This window comes from Nomascus leucogenys, chromosome 9 (genome assembly GCF_006542625.1).
Source record: "Nomascus leucogenys isolate Asia chromosome 9, Asia_NLE_v1, whole genome shotgun sequence".
NCBI classification, from domain to species: Eukaryota; Metazoa; Chordata; class Mammalia; order Primates; family Hylobatidae; genus Nomascus; species Nomascus leucogenys.
In genome coordinates, this window is record NC_044389.1 from 32033451 (window position 1) to 32054132 (window position 20682).

Consider the following 20682-nt stretch of genomic DNA (forward strand, 5'->3'; position numbering starts at 1 on the left):
GAGCAAACCAGTCACAATCAGAGACAGGCAGGTGGTGGTGTGCACTCTTCTCCTGCATTTAAATATAAACATAGGGCCGGGCCTGGTGGCTTTGGGAGGCTGAGGTGGGCGGATGGCTTGAGCCCAGGAGTTTGAGAGTAGCCTGGGCAACATGATGAAACCCCACCTGTACCAAATAATAATAATAATAATAACAAAAATTAACTGGGCATGGTGGTGCACACCTGTAGTCCCAGCTACTCAGAAGGCTGAGGTGGAAGGATCTCTTGAGCCCAGGAGGCAGAGGTTGCAGGGACTGGGGGATTGCGCCACTGCACTCCAGCCTGGGAGACAGAGTGAGACCCTGTCTCAAAAAAAAAAAAAAAAAAAAAAAAAAAAAACATAAATTTTGAGAAATAATTGTGTTAACTGGTAATTGAATATACAAAATGGAGCATTTTTCTCTGCCTCTTCTAGGGAGGTTGAGGATCTTGCCAAAGGTCACACAGTGAGGAAGAAGCAGGGCCATGAGTCACACCCAGGCGGTCTGCACCCAGAATCCCCACACTCTTAGCCACCAATCCAGTGACAGAGAGCACCAACACATACCCCAAACCTAGGACTATGTGCCCAAATGCTGCTTGTGCTTTACCTGCGTTCTTATTTAATGCAGTAATACTGTGATATAGACATTATGTTCTCATTTCAAATAGAATACAGATTCAGAGAAGAAAAGTGATTTGCTGATTTGTCACACAGCTCAAAAGTAGAAGAGCTAGAATTCATATTCAGTACTGTCAGGCTCCCAGGTCCATGCTCTAAAATTTTCTTCCAAGCCAACTCCAAGAGACAGATGCTGATATTACTTTTCAAGCCTGGAGACCATAAGCTATTATATTATTGGTCTATTATAACCAGGGTAATTCACAAAGAAGAGTCAGAATTTCACAGTTTGCATACAGCTACATGTGGGGGGCTCAGAAAATTTTTCTGGATTGGAGCCCAGAGGGATAATTGTAAACCAGATCCCTCTCAGCCAAATAGGATGTCTGATGGTTCTAAAGACCATCTGCATGGGAAGGAACGCCTTAGCCCAGCAGAAATGGTTCCAAGCATGTACTTTGCTGAGTCTCCTTGGATGTGGGTGTAGCTGCCCAGTGGGAGGAGCAGCTAAGGATAGGCTTGGGACAAACCTGGGGAAGAAATGTTCACGATATAGAAAATGAAAGAAGCCAGCAGCCTCTATGCCCTTCAAATGGAAAATCTGATCCACTTTATGTAGACATACCTGCATAATACACATTTAAAACATGAAAGAAAATAAATAATATGCCAACAGGTTGGCAGTAGTTATCTCTTGGGGTGGGATTATGGGTGCTTTAAGTTTTCCTTTTTATATTTTCCCTCTTCTATATTTTCCAAGTTTTCAACAATGAAATAAACATAACCAGAAAATGGCTTCCAGTCCAGGGCTCACAATGTGTGTGCCTCAGACTGTGAGTGAGAAGAAAGAATTTGTGCTGTCATATTTCTGTTCTTTCTCTCTACCCTCCTGCTACCTCCTGCTCCCCACTCCTGCCCCGTCCATGCACCCTGATGTTTACAGTGGCCCCAATGCCGGGCCGACATGAGTGCCAGTTGTGAGTGGTTCTTTCCCCCTCTGTCCCTGTCTGTCTTGCTCTCTCCCATAGCCAAGATCTTGGGGAAGGTGGGAGAAAGCCTCAGCCGGATCTGCTGTGTCCGCCCACCGGTGGAGCGTTTCACCTTTGTAGGTGAGGAACCAAGGAATTTGATTCCCAGTCCTGTCTCTTTTCTTTCTCTCCTCCCTTCATTCCTTCAGCAAAGATCCTCAAGCACATTCCCCCCACCGCAAATTCCTGATTGTGTGTGCGTGCACACTTGTGCACACCGTATTCCCCCACACAGGCGTTGCACACACAAGGGCACATCAAAGACTCAGTCTTTCACATCTTCCTGCGGGTGCTTGTTACATTCCACCATGTGAAAAAGTTCTGCACCCCCAGTGTGCGTGTTCTTTAAACCAGGTAATCCCTAAGGAGAGCCAGCCACCTCTTGTGACCCTGAAAGCCGTCTCCCTAGGTTGTAAGGATGTTGCTCTTGTGGCCAGCCTCCCTCAAATACAGAAACAGAAGGAGCTCAGCATGAGCATGTGTGTGTTCGTCATTGGCTCCCCAGCCAGGCTGTCTCATCCTGAATGTCCCAGCAATGTGAAGTGCCGCTCCTGGAGCGGGAAGAGAGCTTCCCGTCCATTTTATGCCTGACTGTGCTCTCCATTCACCCTCCTCAAGTGTCACTTGTGCGGGGTGGCACACCACCCCCCCACTTGCACCCACCCCACCCCATTCCAATAACTCCTGCTGAGGCCCTCAGGCAGACTGTGTGTTGGGTACCAGGAAGCCTGTTCCCTAATGCTCTACCTTCCTTCTTTCCTCCTTAGATGAGAATGCCAATCTGGGCACGGTGATGCGGTATGAAGAGATTGGTGAGTGGGACTGCGAAAGTGGGGAAAATGGGGACATTTGGAGCCCCCTGCCTTCACGACAGGCAACATGGGGTGCAGAGAGGCTTGAAAACCCAGGGACTGTTTTGCAGCAGGGTCTCCTCTCGGAAGAGGGATCGTTCCCAGGCTAAGATTGCATTCGTAGTTAGCTCCCTTTAACGTCTCTTAAGTGGACTCCAGCCAACTCCCAAGAGATAGGATTGGATCATTTAGTGATTTTTCCTTCAGAGCCTCCCCTCCCTCTTCTAAAAAACATGAAAGTTGAGCTTTGGCACCAGCTGGAAAGACCCTTCTTTTGAGCACAGACACTGCACACAAATGAGGCAGAAGAGCACCCCCGCCTTCCTCATTCAGTGCTTGTAGATGAAGAAACGGAGAGGGGACTGAAAGCCACCTCCACACCTCCCTTGCAGCCTTGGGCAGAGGCTAAGGCACTTCACTGTCTGTGTGAGGGCTGCCTGCCCAACCCAATACCACAGCAGGCCAGGGCGGGCCCGAGCTGGTGGAGGGCGGTTACACAGCTGTCAGGGTGGGAAGGAGTTGAGGACCCCTACAAGCAAGTTGAGAAGCAGACAGGAACACTGAAATCTTCCCAGGGTTTCAGAATGGTGGGAGACGCAGGTGTCTGAAGCTGGGGGAAGGGCAGGGAGACACCAGAATAGAGCTGGAGCTGGCACAGGTACCAGGGGACAAGAAGGGTCAGTGACATCAGGAATGCCTGGAGCTCTAGGGCAAGGCAGCCTGGTGTCCACACCCTCAGTCTTCAACTTCCAGCTGTTGCAGATCATGTCTGCAAAAGATCCTCCAAGCATCCCTTCCTGGTACTTTTCTGTCCAAGGACTGGAAGTCAGGGTTCCCACTGCAATCCTGAGAGGCAGGGTTTGTCCTGAGCACCTGGTTCTTCCTGCAGACCTGGCAGATGTGATGTCATTTCAAGGGGCTTCTCTGGGTCTCATCCTCTCATCTGAGGTGCAGTGGTGTCCCTGAATCGGCTCAATTGGTTTCCTACAACCATTTGTAAAGTTTTCAGGAATTTTGTGAACCAGTTTTAAATAGAGCCATTACTAAAAATTTAGTTATATTAACTTAAAATTAAATTTAATTAAAAACAAAAGGAACGAATACTCAAAACTCCTCACTTCTTAATTATTTTACTAATTTTAATATCCTTTATTGACCAGCAAGTCACTCTCTGAAGGCCACAGGAAGGAGCACCCGCCTTCGTGGTTGCTCCCCAAAACAGGCAGGAGCATTTGGCTCTAGGTTCTCCAGCCCCAGAACACCCAACAGGCAAGGATGGGAGTGAAGGTACCTGGGCTGGGCTGAAAGCTCCTGCACTCCACTTCCCTGCAGTTCCAGCCTGGCCACCACCTGCTGCCTTCCCACGCAGTCTCCTTAGCCAGCAGAGCTCAGAGCAGCCTTAGGACTTCTCATTGTATTCCAATGTGTATTTCTCTTTCCTTAGTCCAGAGATGTATTGTGGCAAGCTTGAGCCATGGCCTTGCTTGCCTTGCCAGCACCCGGGGCAGGTGGATCAGGAACTCCCCACCCTGACTCAAGGAGTCCCCTCCAGGAGAGGACAGTGGTGATCAGTATTGCACAGCGTACTGCTGTGTTCACTTCCATTAGCTCACGGCTACCTCAGGAGGGGCAGGGGCCTCTGCTTACTCTTCTTGCTCCGTAGCAGTTCTGGAATTGTGGTGAGCCAGCCGCCAGGGACCAAAAATGCAGTTGGGGAGTGACCTCTCACCTCCGGCTTCCCTGAGGCCCTGCCTGTCCCCTTCCACATCCCCTGTGCTCGCTGAGAGGGAGGGTCTACCTGCATGTGATGGAGAAGGGACAGTGGGGGGTAGAGAATGGAGAACACTTAGGTTCCGAGAAAGGACAGCTCAGCAGCCACAGCTGTCAGATTGGGCTCAGGTCCTGGCATGGTCCAGGTGGTGGCTGCGTGCAGTGGAAACTGGGATGGGCTGCAGGGCCCGGGCTTCACATAGCCCAGATTCCTGGCAGGGGAGTGTGGACAGAGAGCATGCATTCTGGCTCATGGCCCTGGATCAGGGTGACCTGGGGAAGGAGGCCAGCCCAGAGGAGCTGGAAGGGAGCTATGCTGCCTCCCGACTCCTGCGCTGTGTGAGGCCCTGGGGCTCACATGTCCCCTTTTTTGATATTTCCTTGCACGCTAAATGAGGAGGAAAAGCCATTTTCTCATAGCTCCATTAGCATTTGTCGACCCTATTTACATGCTCCTAACAGCTGACTGCTCCTCCGGGGCTGCCGTAGGCCACAGGCTGTTGGGCTGGAAACTTGCCTTAGCCTCACACGACAAACTGGGAGAAGTCACTGCTGCCCTCCAGTGGCCACATGTGGGATCTCAAGCCCTGCTGGGGCCGCTTATCTGTGACTTAAATGTTTGCGCTGGTCCTGCAAGAAAAGGTGGCAGAGACCGCACTCTTGAACTCTTTGTGCTATGGCTTAAAAAATAAAAGTCCCATATTATATTTGGTTGGGATAGTGTGTCCCTGGCTTGGGAATAGGAAAGAGATTTATTTTCATGGCTGTAAGCAGGGATTTTTAACCTTGGCACTAATTGACATTTGGGAACAGATGGTTGGGAAAGGGGGCTTCCCTGTGCATTGTAGGATGTTTAGCAGCACTCCTAGCCTCCATCCACTAGATGCCAGTAGCATGCCACCCTCCCCCTCCAGTCCTGACATCCAAAAATGTCCAGACATTGCCCAGTGTCCCCTGGCAATTGCAAAATTGCCCTCGGTTGAGAACCACTGATGTAGAGAAAGCTGAGGGCCAGCACATTCCCTGTTGACATGACCATCTAATTCAGGGCTGTCCAATCTTTGGGCTTCCCTGGGCAACATTGGAAGAGGAAGAATTATCTTGGACCACACATAAAATACACTAACACTAACAATAGCTGATGAGCAAAAAAAAATCGCCCAAAAAAATATCATAATGTTTTAAGAAAGTTTACATGCCGGGTGTGGTGGCTCATGCCTGTAATCCCAGCACTTTGGGAGGCCATGGTGGGCAGATCACTTGAGGTCAGGAGTTCGAGACCTGCCTGGCCAACATAGTGAAACCCCCTCTCTACTAAAAATACAAAAATTAGCTGGGTGTGGTGGCAGGCACCTGCAATCCCAGCTACTTGGGAGGCTGGGGCAAGAGGATTGCTTGAACCTGAAAGGCAGAGGTTGCACTGAGCCAAGATCGTGCTACCGCACTCCAGCCTGGGTGACAGAGGGAGACTCTGTCTCCAAAAAAAGAAAAAAAAAAAGAAAGTTTATGAATTTATGTTAGACTGCATTCAAAGCCACCCTGGGCCACATGTGGCCTACAAGCCATGGGTTGGACAAACTTGATCTAACTGAACTTATAGGCAGTCAGAATTACAGAGACGTGCCGTTTCAACAGAGAACTGACCTAGAACCCTGGGTGGCTCCAAGTGGGCCTGAGGAACAACAGAATCCCAGAAATAAGCCCAGTCTGGCTCCTGTCAGCAATACCAAGAGCGGTTCCTCTCCACAGTTGGGGAGTTGGGCCAGAAATCCTATGGCGCAACACAGAGGCGCCACTGACTCAGGCAAACATTCTCCCCAGTGACCCCATGCTGCAAGAGCAGAGGCCACGATAGTCACCACAGCCCTCCCAGATTCCCCGGAAGGCAGCCTGCAGGATCTCTCTTGTCAGCTCATCTGTTGCCTTACCCATTCAACATGCCTGAGCACCTACTGTATGCCAGTGACTCTGCCAGACCCTGGGGCTGTAAAGATAAAGCAAAATCCCTGCACACAAACAGATCATTAGACTAAGGTATGCTAGAGAGGAGAGAAGACAGGATGCAGGAATATTTCACAGTTACAATCCAGTCCTCAGTGGGGCTCCCTTAGGTGGGAAGGCTGCCGTGACCCTGGGACCATGAGATGCTGGCATTGGCCACCATTGGCCCAGTAGCCTCCCCGCTGCTTCAGGAGTCCTACCTAGAGACTCATTCCACAGCAGGGGACAGCTTACCACCTGAAAGCCCTCGTCAGGCCCCAGAACTAGCTACAGGGTCTGAGGCAGGCAGGGCTGCCCACAGCTTCTCTCATCTCTCGCCTGGGCCTCAGGGCCCCAGGGCCTGTGCTGGCAGCTGTCTCTGGAAGGCTGGTGGTGCCCTCAGTGCAGACCTGCCTCACTGTTTCAGACAAGATGCCCAACAGCATTGGCCTCTTGATGAGAGGTCCTGGAACGCCTGGGAGCCACACTGTGCTCCCCCCTGAGCCACATCCTGGGCGAGGACTCTCCTCATGGTGTTCTCAGAATGTTGTTCCCCACCGCTCAGTTTTAATAAGTGAGTCAGTTTGCTGCCTGTTTTAAACAACAATGGGCCTCAACGGGATAATTCAGAGTGAGCTTAATGAGGGAAGAAAAACAACTGACAAGCAGGGAGTGCGCCTGGGTGCCAGGAAAAGGGCACTGGGAGGAGCCTCAGCCTTGCTTCTCAAGCCCTTTGCTGGGGACAGTGGCCATGTGACACATTTTATACACTCAGCTACCTCAAGGTACACTCAATGTCCCCTCACACCCCCTCCCATGTCAGGGAGACAAACTCCAGACAATGCACGGTAGCAGAGAATCCAAACTCTGTTGGTGTTTGAGCTTGACAGGGAGCAACAGAGAGTACCTCAGACCTTAGACAAGATGCGTAGCTGGCTCAGCCACGGTTACAATAATGAATCATCCTGGCTTAGCCCTGAAAGATCCATGTCCTGGGAAAGCCAGGGCAGTCGATCACCCTCTATGCCCTACTCTCCTTGCATGAGTAATTCCTCCCACAGGGGATGAGGGTGGTCTGGAAATGAGCCCGAGGGAGAGGTGAGCAGGGGTTTCTGCTCTGCACACACTCAGGGGCAGAGGCACCTGGGATAACTGGGCCCCACATCCCCAAAGGTGGGAGAGTTATGTATTCACCAGGGGAAGAAGGCTGAGGGTCGAATGCTTCCCAGGCCTCCACTTACTCCCTTTGCAAACTTTGCTCCCCTTCCTCAGAGCTGCGGATCCTGCTGCTGTGTGGTAGTGACCTGCTGGAGTCCTTCTGCATCCCAGGGCTCTGGAACGAGGCAGATGTGAGTAGCAAGGTTATCGCCCGGCACCCAGCTGGGACTGGGAGGGATGGGAAGGGTGCATTTGATTTTGGCCTCCTGTCTTCACTTCTTCTGAGCTCCTAAGAGGGCAGTCCATTCACATCACCATGGTAGAAAATTCTCACCTACCCCCAAGCTTTATCTCCTACTGCATTTTTACACTTACTCCTCCTCAAGCTTGCTCCAGTAAAGCCCCTGGGAAAAAAACAAGCTGAGTCATACAGTATCTGGCACCAAATAGTGCTGGGGTATGCATGTGTTGCCGGTGGGGAGAAGGAAGGGAGAAAAAAAAAAATCTTTGCCCTTTTGAGATTATTGTTTGTTTTGTTTTCCTTTGATTCCTTTTGAAGAGGTGGTAAATACCACCCTGGAATCCCCTCAACAAGAGAAAATTGGTCCAGAGGGGAGAAGTTCATGGCAAGAGGTCAGCAGGATCCTTGGCAATTGACTTGGCATTGAGGGAACCAGGAGGTTAAACACACACCACTTAGGAGCTCACTGACACCTTTTGTTGCCAGATCTGACTGTGATGATCTCAAACCAGCTCACCCATAAATTACTCTTCACACATACGTTCATTCTTATTCCTTCATTAATTCATTCGTCTGGTAGCCTGAGCTAATGCTAGCTCCCAACCCCATAGCTCTATGCACACTGAATTCTCAAGGCAGCAATTCTAGGCGTAGAGCTTTTTGATTAACTTGCTGTGTGACTCTGGACCTGCCTCAGATTTTTTGTTTTTTGTTTTTTTTTTTGTTTTTTTTTTTAATTTGTAAAATCTATAGAATGTTATCTACAGGATTCTGAGATTTTAAAGAAACGTTGTACTATACAATCTTTGCCCCCAAGTAATAGGTGGCATGACATACACATATGAAATATGTTCGTGTACATTTATGTGTCTCTGGACAGAGAGAGAGGCAGGACAGAGGCAGGACAGGGTCAGGCTCAAGATTCAAGTTCTACTCCAACACAGCTCATGACAAAATATATTCCTTTTTTTTTTTTTTTTTTTTTGAGACGGAGTCACTCTGTCACCCAGGCTGGAGTGCAGTGGTGTGATCTCGGCTCACTGCAACCTCTGCCTCCCAGGTTCAAGCGATTCTTCTGCCTCAGCCTCCCCGGCACCTGGAATTACACACACCCACCACCACGCCCAGCTAATTTTTGTATTTTTAGTAGAGACAGAGTTTTGCCATGTTGGCCAGGCTGGTCTTGAACCCCTGACCTCAGGTGATCTGCCTGCCTCGGCCTCCCAAAGTGCTGGGATTACAGGCATGAGGCACTGTTCCCTTCCAACAAAATATATTCTAAGCTTCAGTTTTTTCCATCCCTGAAATGAGCCTAATAATAGTACCTACGTCCCATGGGTTTGGAAGGCTTAAATGGTATTGTTTTGAAAGTGCCTAGCCCCAGCACCTGACTATTCATTAGCAAAGCTAATAAGTGAATTTACCTAAATAGACACACAGATACACACAAAGCCATGCAAGGTGAAGGGCATAAATGCTAACATGCTGTGGGATAACCATGATGGGAGGGAAAGTTTCTGGGAAGTAAAGTATACTGTGTGAAATATACAGTCCTTTCCACCCTGGAACCATTTCCTACAGGTGAAATTTTAAACCTCCTTTCAGTTCTAAATTAAGTGGCTTAATTAGCTTTTGCTTTCCTCGCTAATTCACAAGGAGCTGTGAAAGTCAAAAGTAATGCGGGCAAAGTTCTGTACAAGAGCTCATCAAAGCTCTTTCAAGAATCCAGGCAAATCTGGGCAATGGACTGCGGCCCCATTTTATTGCGGAGGGCTGGGCCGTCCTGGAGGAATTTAGAGGGAGGAGGTCAGCAGCTGTGGCACAGCCTGGAGTGCTGTGGAGCAGGAATCCCTGGGGGCTATTTACCAAGTGTGATGGGTGAGGAGCCTCCTCTCAAGGGCAGACCCAGGCTTCCTGGAGCGTGAAACTTACACAATTTGGGGCCTTGCTGCAGGCCAATCCCTCTCTTCTCCTCCCAGTTAGATTGCTGACTTAGATTTCCGGTCCTCTAACTTCTCTCCAAAATGGCTGGTCTTGGTGTTGTCAGATACCAACATTACAGGACCAGGGAGAAGAGCCCCAGGTCTCTCCTTTTCTGATTGGTCCCTGGTGCTGAGACCAGCGTTGGTTGGTTAAGAGAAAATCCGAGAAACCAGTAGCTGTTGATTTACCAGGGATGTGACAGCAGAGGTGGCGTGAACTCACTGGGTCAAATATGTTCCCACTTGACCACTTGGCAAGTCCCAGCCCCAACCCTCTTCCCTTTCTGGATTCCCCAGGGAGATCATAGAATTTCTGTCCCATCTGGGTGGTTGTGGAAAAAGGGGAGGGATTCTCCTATCCCATTTCCAATCCCCATCTGAGATGGATGACTTTGGAACATTCCCTGGAAGTCAGGGACGGGTGAGATAATGAACCAACAGCAAGATCAGGTGACCAACTAGTCCCCGTTTCTGCAAGACTTACCCGGTTTTAAAACTGAAATGCTAGGCCGGGCGCTTATTACACCTGTAATCCCAGCACTTTGGGAGGCCGAGGCGGATGGATCACGAGGTCAGGAGATCAAGACCATCCTGGCTAACACGGTGAAACCCGTCTCTACTAAAAATACAAAAAAGTTAGCTGGGCGTGGTGGCGTGCGCCTGTAGTCCCAGCTACTTGGGAGGCTGAGGCAGGAGAATTGCTTGAATCCGGGAGGCAGAGATTGTAGTGAGCTGAGATCATGCCATTGCACTCCAGCCTGGGTGACAGAGCAAGACTGTCTAAAAAATGAAATACGGAAATGCTCATATCCTGGGATCTCCCTCAGTCCTGGGTTAGCCACCCTGGAGTCCCAGGACACCCATCCTAGCTATGCTCAGAGGGCACCATGTCACAGGCCAGCAGGGACCCCACATCTAGCTTGTCCAGGGTGGTGAGAAATCCAGTCCCCTGCAGAGGCAGCAGAAGGATTTGGGTGAAGCAGACCCTCAAGCTTGCTCCAGAGGGCTTTCTAGAGCCTGGAGCAGACCTGCTTCCCCACCCTGCCAGCCAATTGCTCAGTCTCCTGCCTCAACCCACAGCTGATCTGTGAGGTCCTCAGAATCATTGAGTCTGAGACAGGGGGAAAATTTTCAAGAAGCTGTTTCCTCACATAATGAGTGTGAATCTCAGTCTATGAGAGAGGTGTGCCGGAAATATCATGTTAATGTATTTAAATCAAATTAACATTCCACTCCAAATCCCTATCCCACAGGGATGGTGGTAACTTTGGTCTCAGCCATTACTAATTAGCAGACCTGAAAGGCTCTTGCACACCCCGAACATGAGGACAGGCCTTCAATCTCAGTTCACCATGGTCACCACAGACATCTTCCCTGTCCAAACCTCTGTGGTCCCTTGAAGTCAAAGGTGCCCTGCTCCACACCCACCTGGGACAGGAACTCCTGGCTGAGTCTGGAGGCCTCGTGCTGGGCCCCACTGTGATCACCAGGCCCATTCTCCTCTGAGGCTTTGCTCCTAGTGTGCTGTCCAGGAGAGAGGAGGAGTGGGCTCCACAGACCTCTAGCCTCTTCCTATTGTAGGGAAAATTGGTGGGAGGGCAGCAGAACCTCTTCTTTGTTCTTTCTATCCCCAAGTCATCTTCCTTATTTTCTCTCCCCTCTTCAGGACATCTAATGAAATGTCTGGTTTTTTTGTTTGTTTGTTTGTTTTTTGAGACAAGGTCTCACTATGTTGCCCAGGCTGGTCTCGAACTCCTGAGTCCAAGTGATCCTCCCACCTTGGCCTCCCAAAGTGCTAGGATTACAAACCTGAGCCACTGCACTAGGTTCAAAATTTCTTCAGTGAGTTTAAAGGCATTGACTTCAGGCCGGGCGTAGTGACTCACGCCTGTAATCCCAGCATTTTGGGAGGCCAAGGCAGGTGGATCACCTGAGGTCAAGAGTTCGAGACCACCCTGGCCAACATGGTGAAACCCCATCTCTACTAAAAATACAAAAAATTAGCCGGGCATGGTGGCAGGCACCTGTAATCCCAGCTACTTGGGAGGCTGAGACAGGAGAATCGCTTGAACCCGGGAGGCAGAGGTTGCATTGAGCAGAGATCGCGCCATTGCACTCCAGCCTGGGTGACAGAGCAAGACTCTGTCTAAATAAATAAATAAATAAATAAATAAATAAATAAAATAAAGTTATTGATTTCAAAGCATTCTGATTTTGTCCTGCAAATTCCCCCTGTAAAAGATGTGGTTGTCTGCTAGAAACAGAGCTGGCCAGCCAGGCACAGTGGCTCACACCTGTAATCCCAGCGCTTTGGGAGGCTGAAGTGGGTGGATCACTTGAGGTCAGGAGTTTGAGACAAGCCTGGCCAACATGGTGAAACCCCATCTCTACTAAAAGTACAAAAATCAGCCAGGCGTGGTGGTGCATGCCTGTAATCCCAGCTACTCCGGTGGCTGAGGCACGAGAATTGCAAGAACCCAGGAGATGGAGGTTGCAGTGAGCCAAGATTGTGCCACTGCACTCTAGCCTGGGTGACAAGACTCCAAAAAGCAAAAAAGCAAGAAAGAAGGGAGGGAGGAAGGGAAGGAAGGAAGGAAGAAAGGAAGGAAGGAAGGGAGGGAGGGAGGGGGAAGAAAGGAAAGAAAGAGAAAAAGAAAGAAAGAAAGAGAAAGAAAGAAAGAGAAAGGAAGGAAGGAAAGAAAGAAAGAAAGAAAGAAAGAAGAAAGAAAGAAAAGAAAGAGAAAGAAAGAAAGAAAGAAAGAAAGAAAGAAAGAAAGAAAGAAAGAAAGAAAGAAAGAGAAAGAAAAACAGAGCTGGCAGAGGAGGGTATAGGGAGCACAAAACTACTTAGCACCTCAGTGAATTAGTCCACTGCCCTTATTTGGGGAAGGTTGGATCTCAAGATCTGGAAAAGGAACATCTTTCAGGAGTGGGTACAGAATGAGCCCTGCTTATTGTACCAGCAAGTTCTACCACCTGGGGTTTGCCTGGAAATGGCCCATTTTAGGAATTTCAGTTCCTAACCATGAGACTCTTGGAAGTGAGATATGTGAGACCTGCTTCTGTTTCAGGTTTCATTTGTTTGCCCATTCATTCATCCCTTTCTCAGAGCACATTTCTCTTTATTATCTGGTGCCCTGAGTGATACTTGTTGACCACAGACTTTTGCTTGGAGACCATGAGGCCAAAACCCTGAAATCTGCTGTTAAAAGAACAACTTCAGCCGAATTAAATTTAAAAGAGTTTAACTGAGCAATGAACGATTCACGAATCAGGCGGCATCCCATGCCAGAGCAGGCTCTCAGACTCCAGCGCAGCCATGTGGTAGAAGTTTTATGGACAGAAAAAGGAAGGTGATGTACAGAAAATGGAAGTGAAGTACAGAAACAGCCTTATTTGAACACAGAACAGCTGGCTACATTTGATTGGTCAAAACTTGGTAATTGGCACAAATGTAAGCTAAAGCCTGTTTACACCTCCACTTGTTATAGTTCACCATGTACACAGAGAAACCTTTAGGCCAAACTTAAAACATGCAGGGAGGCAGCTTCAGGCTAAACTTGATTTAACACTGCCCATGACTGGGGACAGAAGGGCAGGAGGGAGATCAAAGCTTTTTCTTGGAAATGTCTTAGGCCCTGGCCCTGCACTCCAGCCTCTCATATCTTCTCCAAATATCTTCAGAAACAAGGCAGGAGGGAAGCCACTGGTACAAATGGGTCTGGGGAGAAAGCTTGAAGGGGCTGTGGAGCAGCCTGGCCTCCAGCCAGGCTGGAACTGGCTGAGACGTCTGTTGGACAGCAGGACTGCCAAGGCCTCCTCCAGCACCAACATATACTCTCTACTGAGTCAGTTTTGCTCTTTCTTTCACTTTGGATTCTTGAACCAAAGCCCTCCATCCAGAAATCTAATTACATGACTCATGGGATGACCCCATCCCCACCCCAAGCACATCCCTTGTGGCATTTCCCATTAGGCACAAAGATCCATTAGCCCACAGCAAATTCTGACCTTCTCTGACCAGTGACACACCCTTCCCCTTACATTCCGTGGAGAAAAAATTCCATACATAGTCATCGAGTTTCTCTCAAGTGTAATAGAACAGAGTCGCTGTATGGGAAATCAAGATCCAGACTTCTGGACCAGCCTTGGAGATCAGAACCCAGCTCCTGCCACCCCACTGCATTCCTGAGTTCTTTATTAGAGAACTAGTCTCTCCCAGGATACCTGCTCCTTTGCTTTGCTGCATCCTGACACCAGCATCAATGCAGGCATCCAAGCATGGATCAGGGACTGTGGGAAGCCAAGGCCGAAGGCTACAGGGTCAACCATGGGCAGATTTGTGAAGCAGAGGGCATTTGCACTCACTCCTCTCCCCAAAACAAAACCTGTTGTGTAGGGATCCGATGCTGCCAGCTGCTTTGTCCATCACTGTGCCCAGCAGGCAAATTACTTCTGATTCAAGGCCAGGCACGGTGGCTCATGCCTGCAATCCCAGCATTTTGGGAAGCCGAGGCAGGTGGATCACCTAAGGTCAGGAGTTCAAAACCAGCCTAGCCAACATGGTGAAACCCCATCTCTACTACAAATACAAAAATTACCTAGGCGTGGTGGCAGTCTCCTGTAATCCCAGCTACTCAGGAGGCTGAGGCAGGAGAATTGCTTGAACCCGGGAGATGCAGGTTGCAGGGAGCCGAGAGAGTGCCACTGAACTCCAGCCTGGGTGACAAGAGTGAAACACCGTCTCAAAAAAAAAAAAAGAAAGAAAAAAGAAAAAAATAATTCTGATTCAAGCATTCCTTTCTTCAATCAATCTTTCAACAAATGCTTATTAAGTGCCCAGGATAAACATAGCATGTATTTATCCTTGAGGCACTTGCAGTCTAAAAGTATCTTACTTTTCATTTTAATATTTCTTTATACTATATTAAATATAACATGTGAAAAGTTTAGAAGAGTTCCTGAACCTAGTAAACATTCCATAAATGTTGGCCATTATTCACTTATTTTAAAATATTTATTGAGCACCCAGCCGTGTGAGAAAACAAAGTAGACGAAGTACCTGACCGTGCACTTTACTTTCTGTGGGAAGGGGTGGCCCTTGAGCTGGGCTTTGAATTGTGAGCAGGACTGGGTTAAGTAGGTGGAAAGAGAAGAGCTTTTTAAGGAGGGAAGAGGATATAAAAGATTCGGTGGGGGGAACAAGACCTTTGGGGAGATGGTTCTGGTTGGTTGAAATAGGTGGATCCTGGTATTTATTTGGGAAGGTATTAACTTTTGAGCAAGCAGCAAAATCATTAAGTTTAATGATTACATGTATTAGCTGCTCTCAAGAGTATTTGCATTTCAAATGAGCAAGAGTTAATATTTAACCCAAAAGAGTAAAAACTTGGGGACTGAACATCAGCCACCAGAGGTGGCCACTGAGGGAATTGTTTTATCTTTTTTTCTTTTTGCACTCCTCAAAGCCCAGCATTCCACAGGCTGGTTCTAATTGGCTGTATCCTACATTTTTCCAGCCAACCAGCCATGGGCTAACTGCTTCCTACATCCATCAGCTATGGGAAAACAACCAAAGAAAATAAACAGAGGAAGAGCCTCGGGCATTAGCCACTCCAGAAGAAATCCCAGGGCCCCAGGATAAATGGAACAAAGACAAACATTTGGCTATTCAGGCTCAGATGGTTTTTATCAGACAGTCCAGCTCCAGCCAGGAAGCCTGATGGACTCTTGCACCCCAGGGATTAGGCCCCCGCACTGATACGAGTGATACCAAACGATACCAAATTACAGGCTCAGGGGAAGGAGGCTCAGCTCCTATCAATGGGAGATTCTGGCTGTTCTCATGTGAAAGGCACTGTTGGTTTGGTTTCCAGGCTGTTGACTTGAGTCTGGAATCCCCTGCCTTCCCATACCCCCAGTTAAGTTGGCAGTGGGAGTGGGGATGATTTTATCTGGGAAGCCCCTCTTAAGAATGGTTCTCTGTCTTTTTTTTTTTTTCATTAAGAGGGCCATCCTGGAAATGCATTTCCACCTGCTGGACTCTGACCCTACTAGTTTCCTCCCAGCCTTTCCTCCAGAGAGTGGCAGGGGCTAGAGCAAGGGTGGAGGATCCTTTACTGAAATGGAGGGAGCATGTTTCAGAAGCTGCTCATGTACTGCATGGCTTTTCTCACAAGTTCTCTTTTTGCATCTTTTTAAAGTCATCCAGAAGTATACTAAAGTTATAATACTCTAAGGGTGATGTAGGGTAACCCAGCCTCCCAAGTAGCTATGGTAAGCTGGGGGAAAAAATAAGGTAGAATATATATATATATATATATTTTTGGGTTTATACTTGATTTTCCTTTATTTCCTGCCCAATCTTAACTTGCACCCAGCCCTACTTTTTGTCAAACCTATTTACATATTCTTAAGTTGACTCACACGTAGCAGGCTTTTTTCACTTAGCCACCTTACACACAGCGCACAAATCAGGTGTGCCAAGTGAGCATTACAGATACGGGGATAAGATCATCTTTTGAAATACAGAAGCCACTCCTACCCATACGTTTCCAGTGGTACTCTCAAGCTCTATGTGACTAATAATCATCACCCTAAAGTCATGACAGTATAGCAGATGAACATGCTGCTAAAGGTAATTTAAACATCATACTCTTTCAAATTTACTCAAACATCTTAAATACCCATCTATGCCACATGAGCTGTGCTATTTTAATCTGCTATATTGTCTTCCAGTGCCCCCTGCTTCAAGGACTCCTGGAATTCTGCTTGTTTCTCATTGCCTTAAACCGTGTTACAACCCCAGTCCAAAAGTAAACATTCCAAAACAGTCACTTAACAAGTAAATCTGATATGAAGCTAGCCCAGTCCCTAAACCTACAGTATTTCACTGATACTACAAGCCTAATTGATTAAAAATACCTTACCAAACACCAGATATATATTTTTTTAAACCAGAACATTTTTGGTACCTCTTTCTTTTTTTTTTTTTTAATTTTTTTTGCACACAAAACAGTAAACATTTTCTAAAAATACATACAAACAAAAAGATGCGTATCAAACATATTAGGAAGGTTGCACATGGGAAGACGGGGAATAGAAATGGGGAGTGGGAATTAAAGAAAATGAATGAGAGAGGGACTTTGTATGGATCAATGATAATAACTCAATCCTCTATTTGACAAAGAATAAGGAGAAGGAAGAGGAAGAAAAAGAAAGTGGGATAAAGGATCAGAAAGGGAGGAAAATAGAAAAAATTAGAGTATGACTCCAGCGTAGACCTGTTTTGTTGTCGCTGGGTTGGTTGGTTGGTCTGTTGTATTTTTCATATGTTTCGCCATGTTGGCCAGGCTGGTCTCGAACTCCTAGCCTGAAGTGATCAACCCGCCTCGGCCTCCCAGAGCGCCAGGACTACAGGCGTGAGCCACCACGTCCAGCCCCCACATTGCTTCTGGCCTCCGTGGTAGACCTCCCAGACGGGGCGGTCGGGCAGAGGCGCTCCCCACATCCCAGACGGGGCAGCCGGGCAGAGGCACTCTTCACTTCCCAGATGGGGCGGCCAGGCAGAGGCGCTCCTCACTTCTTCCCAAACGGGGCGGCCAGGCAGAGGCGCTCCTCACTTCTTCCCAGACGGGGCGGCCGGGCAGAGGCGGCCTCACTTCCCAGACGGGGCGGCCGGGCAGAGGCGCTCCTCACTTCCCAGACGATGGGTGGCCGGGCAGAGGCGCTCCTCACTTCCCAGACGGGGGGCCGGGCAGAGGCGCTCTCACTTCTTCCCAGACGGGGAGGCCGGGCAGAGGCGCTCCTCACTTCTTCCAGACGGGGCGCCCGGCAGAGGCGCTCCTCACTTCTTCCCAGACGGGGCGGCCGGGCAGAGGCGCTCCTCACTTCCCAGACGGGGCGGCCGGGCAGAGGCGCTCCTCACTTCCCAGACGGGGCGGCCGGGCAGAGGCGCTCCTCACTTCCCAGACGGGGCGGCCGTGCAGAGGCGCTCCTCACTTCCCAGAGGGGCGGCGGGCAGAGGCGCTCCTCACTTCCCCAGACGGGGCGGCCGGGCAGAGGCGCTCCTCACTTTCCCAGAGGATGGGTGGCCGGGCAGAGGCGCTCCTCACTTCCCAGACGGGGCAGCCTGGCAGAGACGCTCCCCACCTCCCAGACGGGGCGGCGGCCGGGCAAGGGCTGCAATGCCAGCACCCTGGGAGGCCAAGGCAGGCGGCTGGGAGGCGGAGGCTGCAGCCAGCCAAGACCACGCCACCGCACTCCAGCCCGGGCAACACCGAGCACCGAGTGAGCGAGCCTCCGTCTGCAGTCCCAGCACCTCGGGGGGCCGAGGCGGGCAGAGCACTCGGGGTCAGGAGCTGCAGACCAGCCTGGGCAACATGGTGAAACCGCGCCTCCAGCCAAAGGAGAAAAAGCAGGCAGCAGTGGTGGTGCGCGCCGGCAATCCCAGGCAGCCCGCAGGCCGGGGCAGGAGAATCACGGGAGCCGGAGGCAGGGGGTCTGCAGTGAGCCGACTAGATTCCAGCCTGGGCCACAGAGGGCCACAGAGGTAAAAAAAAGAAAAGAAAGAAAGAGAAAAAGAAAAAAGAAAAGAAAGAAAGAAAGAAAGGAAAGGAAGGAAAGGAAGGAAGGAAGGAAGGAAATATATTTTTAAATAGAAATTTTTTTTAACCAAAAAAAGTTTCAAGGCCGTGTGCAGTGGCTCACGACTGTAATCCCAGCACTTTGGGAGGCCGAGACGGGTGGATCACGAGGTCAGGAGATCGAGACCATCCTGGCTAATACGGTGAAACCCCGTCTCTACTAAAAATACAAAAAAATTAGCTGGGTGTGGTGGCGGGCACCTGTAGTCCCAGCTACTCGGGAGGCTGAGGCCGGAGAATGGCGTGAACCCAGGAGGCGGAGCTTGCAGTGAGCTGAGATGGTGCCACTGCACTCCAGCTTGGGTGACAGAGCGAGATTCCATCTCAAAAAAAAAAAAAAAAGTTTCAAGTCACTACAATATGAGTCTTAAAAATGGATCTAGAAGAGGTGTGATGTGGAGGAAAGAGTCTTTAAGGCAGACCACAGTGGATTCCATTCACTCGTTAGCTGTGCAACTTGGACAGGTTATTAAATCTCACTGAGTCTTGGTTTCCCCATCTATGAAATAAGAACTGAGGCACATATCTCAGAAGACAGTTGTCATAAGGATTAAATGTGAAAGCTCCAAGTACTGTGCATGGCACATAGCAGGCACCTTAATCAATGTTTCTTCCCCTCCTTCCCAATGGGCCCATGTGCATCCCTGACTATCCTTATCCAGAGAAGAAACACAAATGGGCTGCAGTCGCTGATGTACTGTACCTGAGAAGAGAGCACTGTTTGGGAGGGAAAGTCAGGCTTCAGAATGCTGATCTCAGGATGGCCCTGCAAAGGATCTTGCCAGTTAAGCCTGTTAGGGCAAATCCACATACATTGGATCCTGTTGCCAGTGGAAGTTTCAAGCCCTCTGTTTAAAACACTCTAATGGCGTTTCTTTGCAATTGGAATGAAACCCTGTCTTCATCATGATCTGGTCCTTGGTTACTTTTCCAACCGCGGTGTGCCCTAGTCCCACCTAGTTTATTTGAACAGTTTTCCCCACCTCAGGGTCTTTGTACTAGCTGTGGCCTCATTGGGAATCCTCTTCTCCTAGATATCCCTGTGCCCATCCCTTCGTATCATGTAGGTTTCAACATAAAGGTCATTTTGTTTTATAATCAATATTGTACTTAACTCTATTTGATGTTTTCTTTTTATTTATTTATTTTCTGAGACAGGGTCACACTCTATCACCAAGGCTAGAGTGCAGTGGCGTGATCATAGCTCACTGCATCCTTGAACTCCTAGACTCAAGCAATCATCCTGGGGTCAAGCGATCCTCTTGCCTCAGCCTCACAAGTAGCTGGGACTCAGGCATGTGCCAACACACTCAGCTAATTTAAAATAAAATTTGTTTTTGTAGAGATGAGGTCTTACCACCATGTTGCCCAGGCTGGTCTGGAACTCATGGCCTCAAATGATCCTCCCACCTTGGCCTCTAAAAGTGCTGGGATTGCAGGTGTGAGACATCACACCTTGCCATGGTGTTTTCTTATTTATGCATCTATTTGTTTATGATCTCTCCTTACTTGAAGGTAAGCCCTTTGAGTACAGGAAACTTGCCTGTCTTATTTGCAAATACCAGAACAGTGCCCAGTTCACCATACACATGCTCAATAAAAGTTTGTTGAATGAAAGGGTACTTGAGAACAACTTGGTTGGAGGAGTTCAGCTCATAAGAGAGTTTGCCTCCCCCACGGGATATGGCCCAAACTTTTGCCAGTTACCCGTAATGTATTAGTCACCATAAGATATTAGCCACCCAGTAGTAACCTACTCGTATCTTCACAGCAGTAGATACAATTGAAAATAATCATTTGTTTAATGTCTCACACTAGGGAGTGATCTGTCGAAGAGATGAAGCCATATCTGCCTTGCTCAACCCTGCATCCCTAGTGTCTAGGAAAGTACCTGGCTAAGACCACAAGTCATCTGCCCACTCAAACCATCCCTTTAAATCCAGCGGGGCAGGGCAAGAGGCTGAAATTCAGCCTCTTGGAGGGATGATGCAAACTCTACGTTCCTTCCAAGAGCTCTGCTGCCTGGGTCATGAGTGTTTCCTCTTCCAAGGCCAAGTTGCTTCCTGCCTCAACATGTCTCATATCCTTCCCTTAGATTCCCCACATTTGGGGAAGCAGAGTCTACCCCCTCCCACATCCTCTCCCCATCCCTATCCCTACCTCCCCTGGGGAGCCTTTGACCAGAAGATGAAAAGATATGATCAAAGCTGTGCCTGTGAGCAGGAAGTAGAAGCAGGATAAATGTCACAGACCCCCACCTCTGAGACTCGACATATGCCAGTGCTAAACTGAGGGCCACTGTATGCTGCAGGGGGAGAAGATTGTGTCCTGATCCTGCCCACAGTGTGGGGTCACATTGGCCACCATCACGAATGAGATTTACCA

At 49.0% G+C, this 20682-nt stretch overlaps 1 protein-coding gene across 2 annotated transcripts in view; it reads left to right on the forward strand.

Annotated features, from left to right (window-relative positions):
- NMNAT2 (nicotinamide nucleotide adenylyltransferase 2) overlaps nucleotides 1-20682 on the forward strand; it is a 178393-nt gene that overhangs the window by 137883 nt on the left and 19828 nt on the right. For both annotated transcript variants that reach the window (XM_003264439.4, XM_003264440.4), the window contains exons 6-8: nucleotides 1671-1751; nucleotides 2438-2482; nucleotides 7544-7620. In XM_003264439.4, the coding sequence (XP_003264487.1) occupies nucleotides 1671-1751; nucleotides 2438-2482; nucleotides 7544-7620 (203 nt within the window). The remainder of the gene's footprint in view (nucleotides 1-1670; nucleotides 1752-2437; nucleotides 2483-7543; nucleotides 7621-20682) is intronic.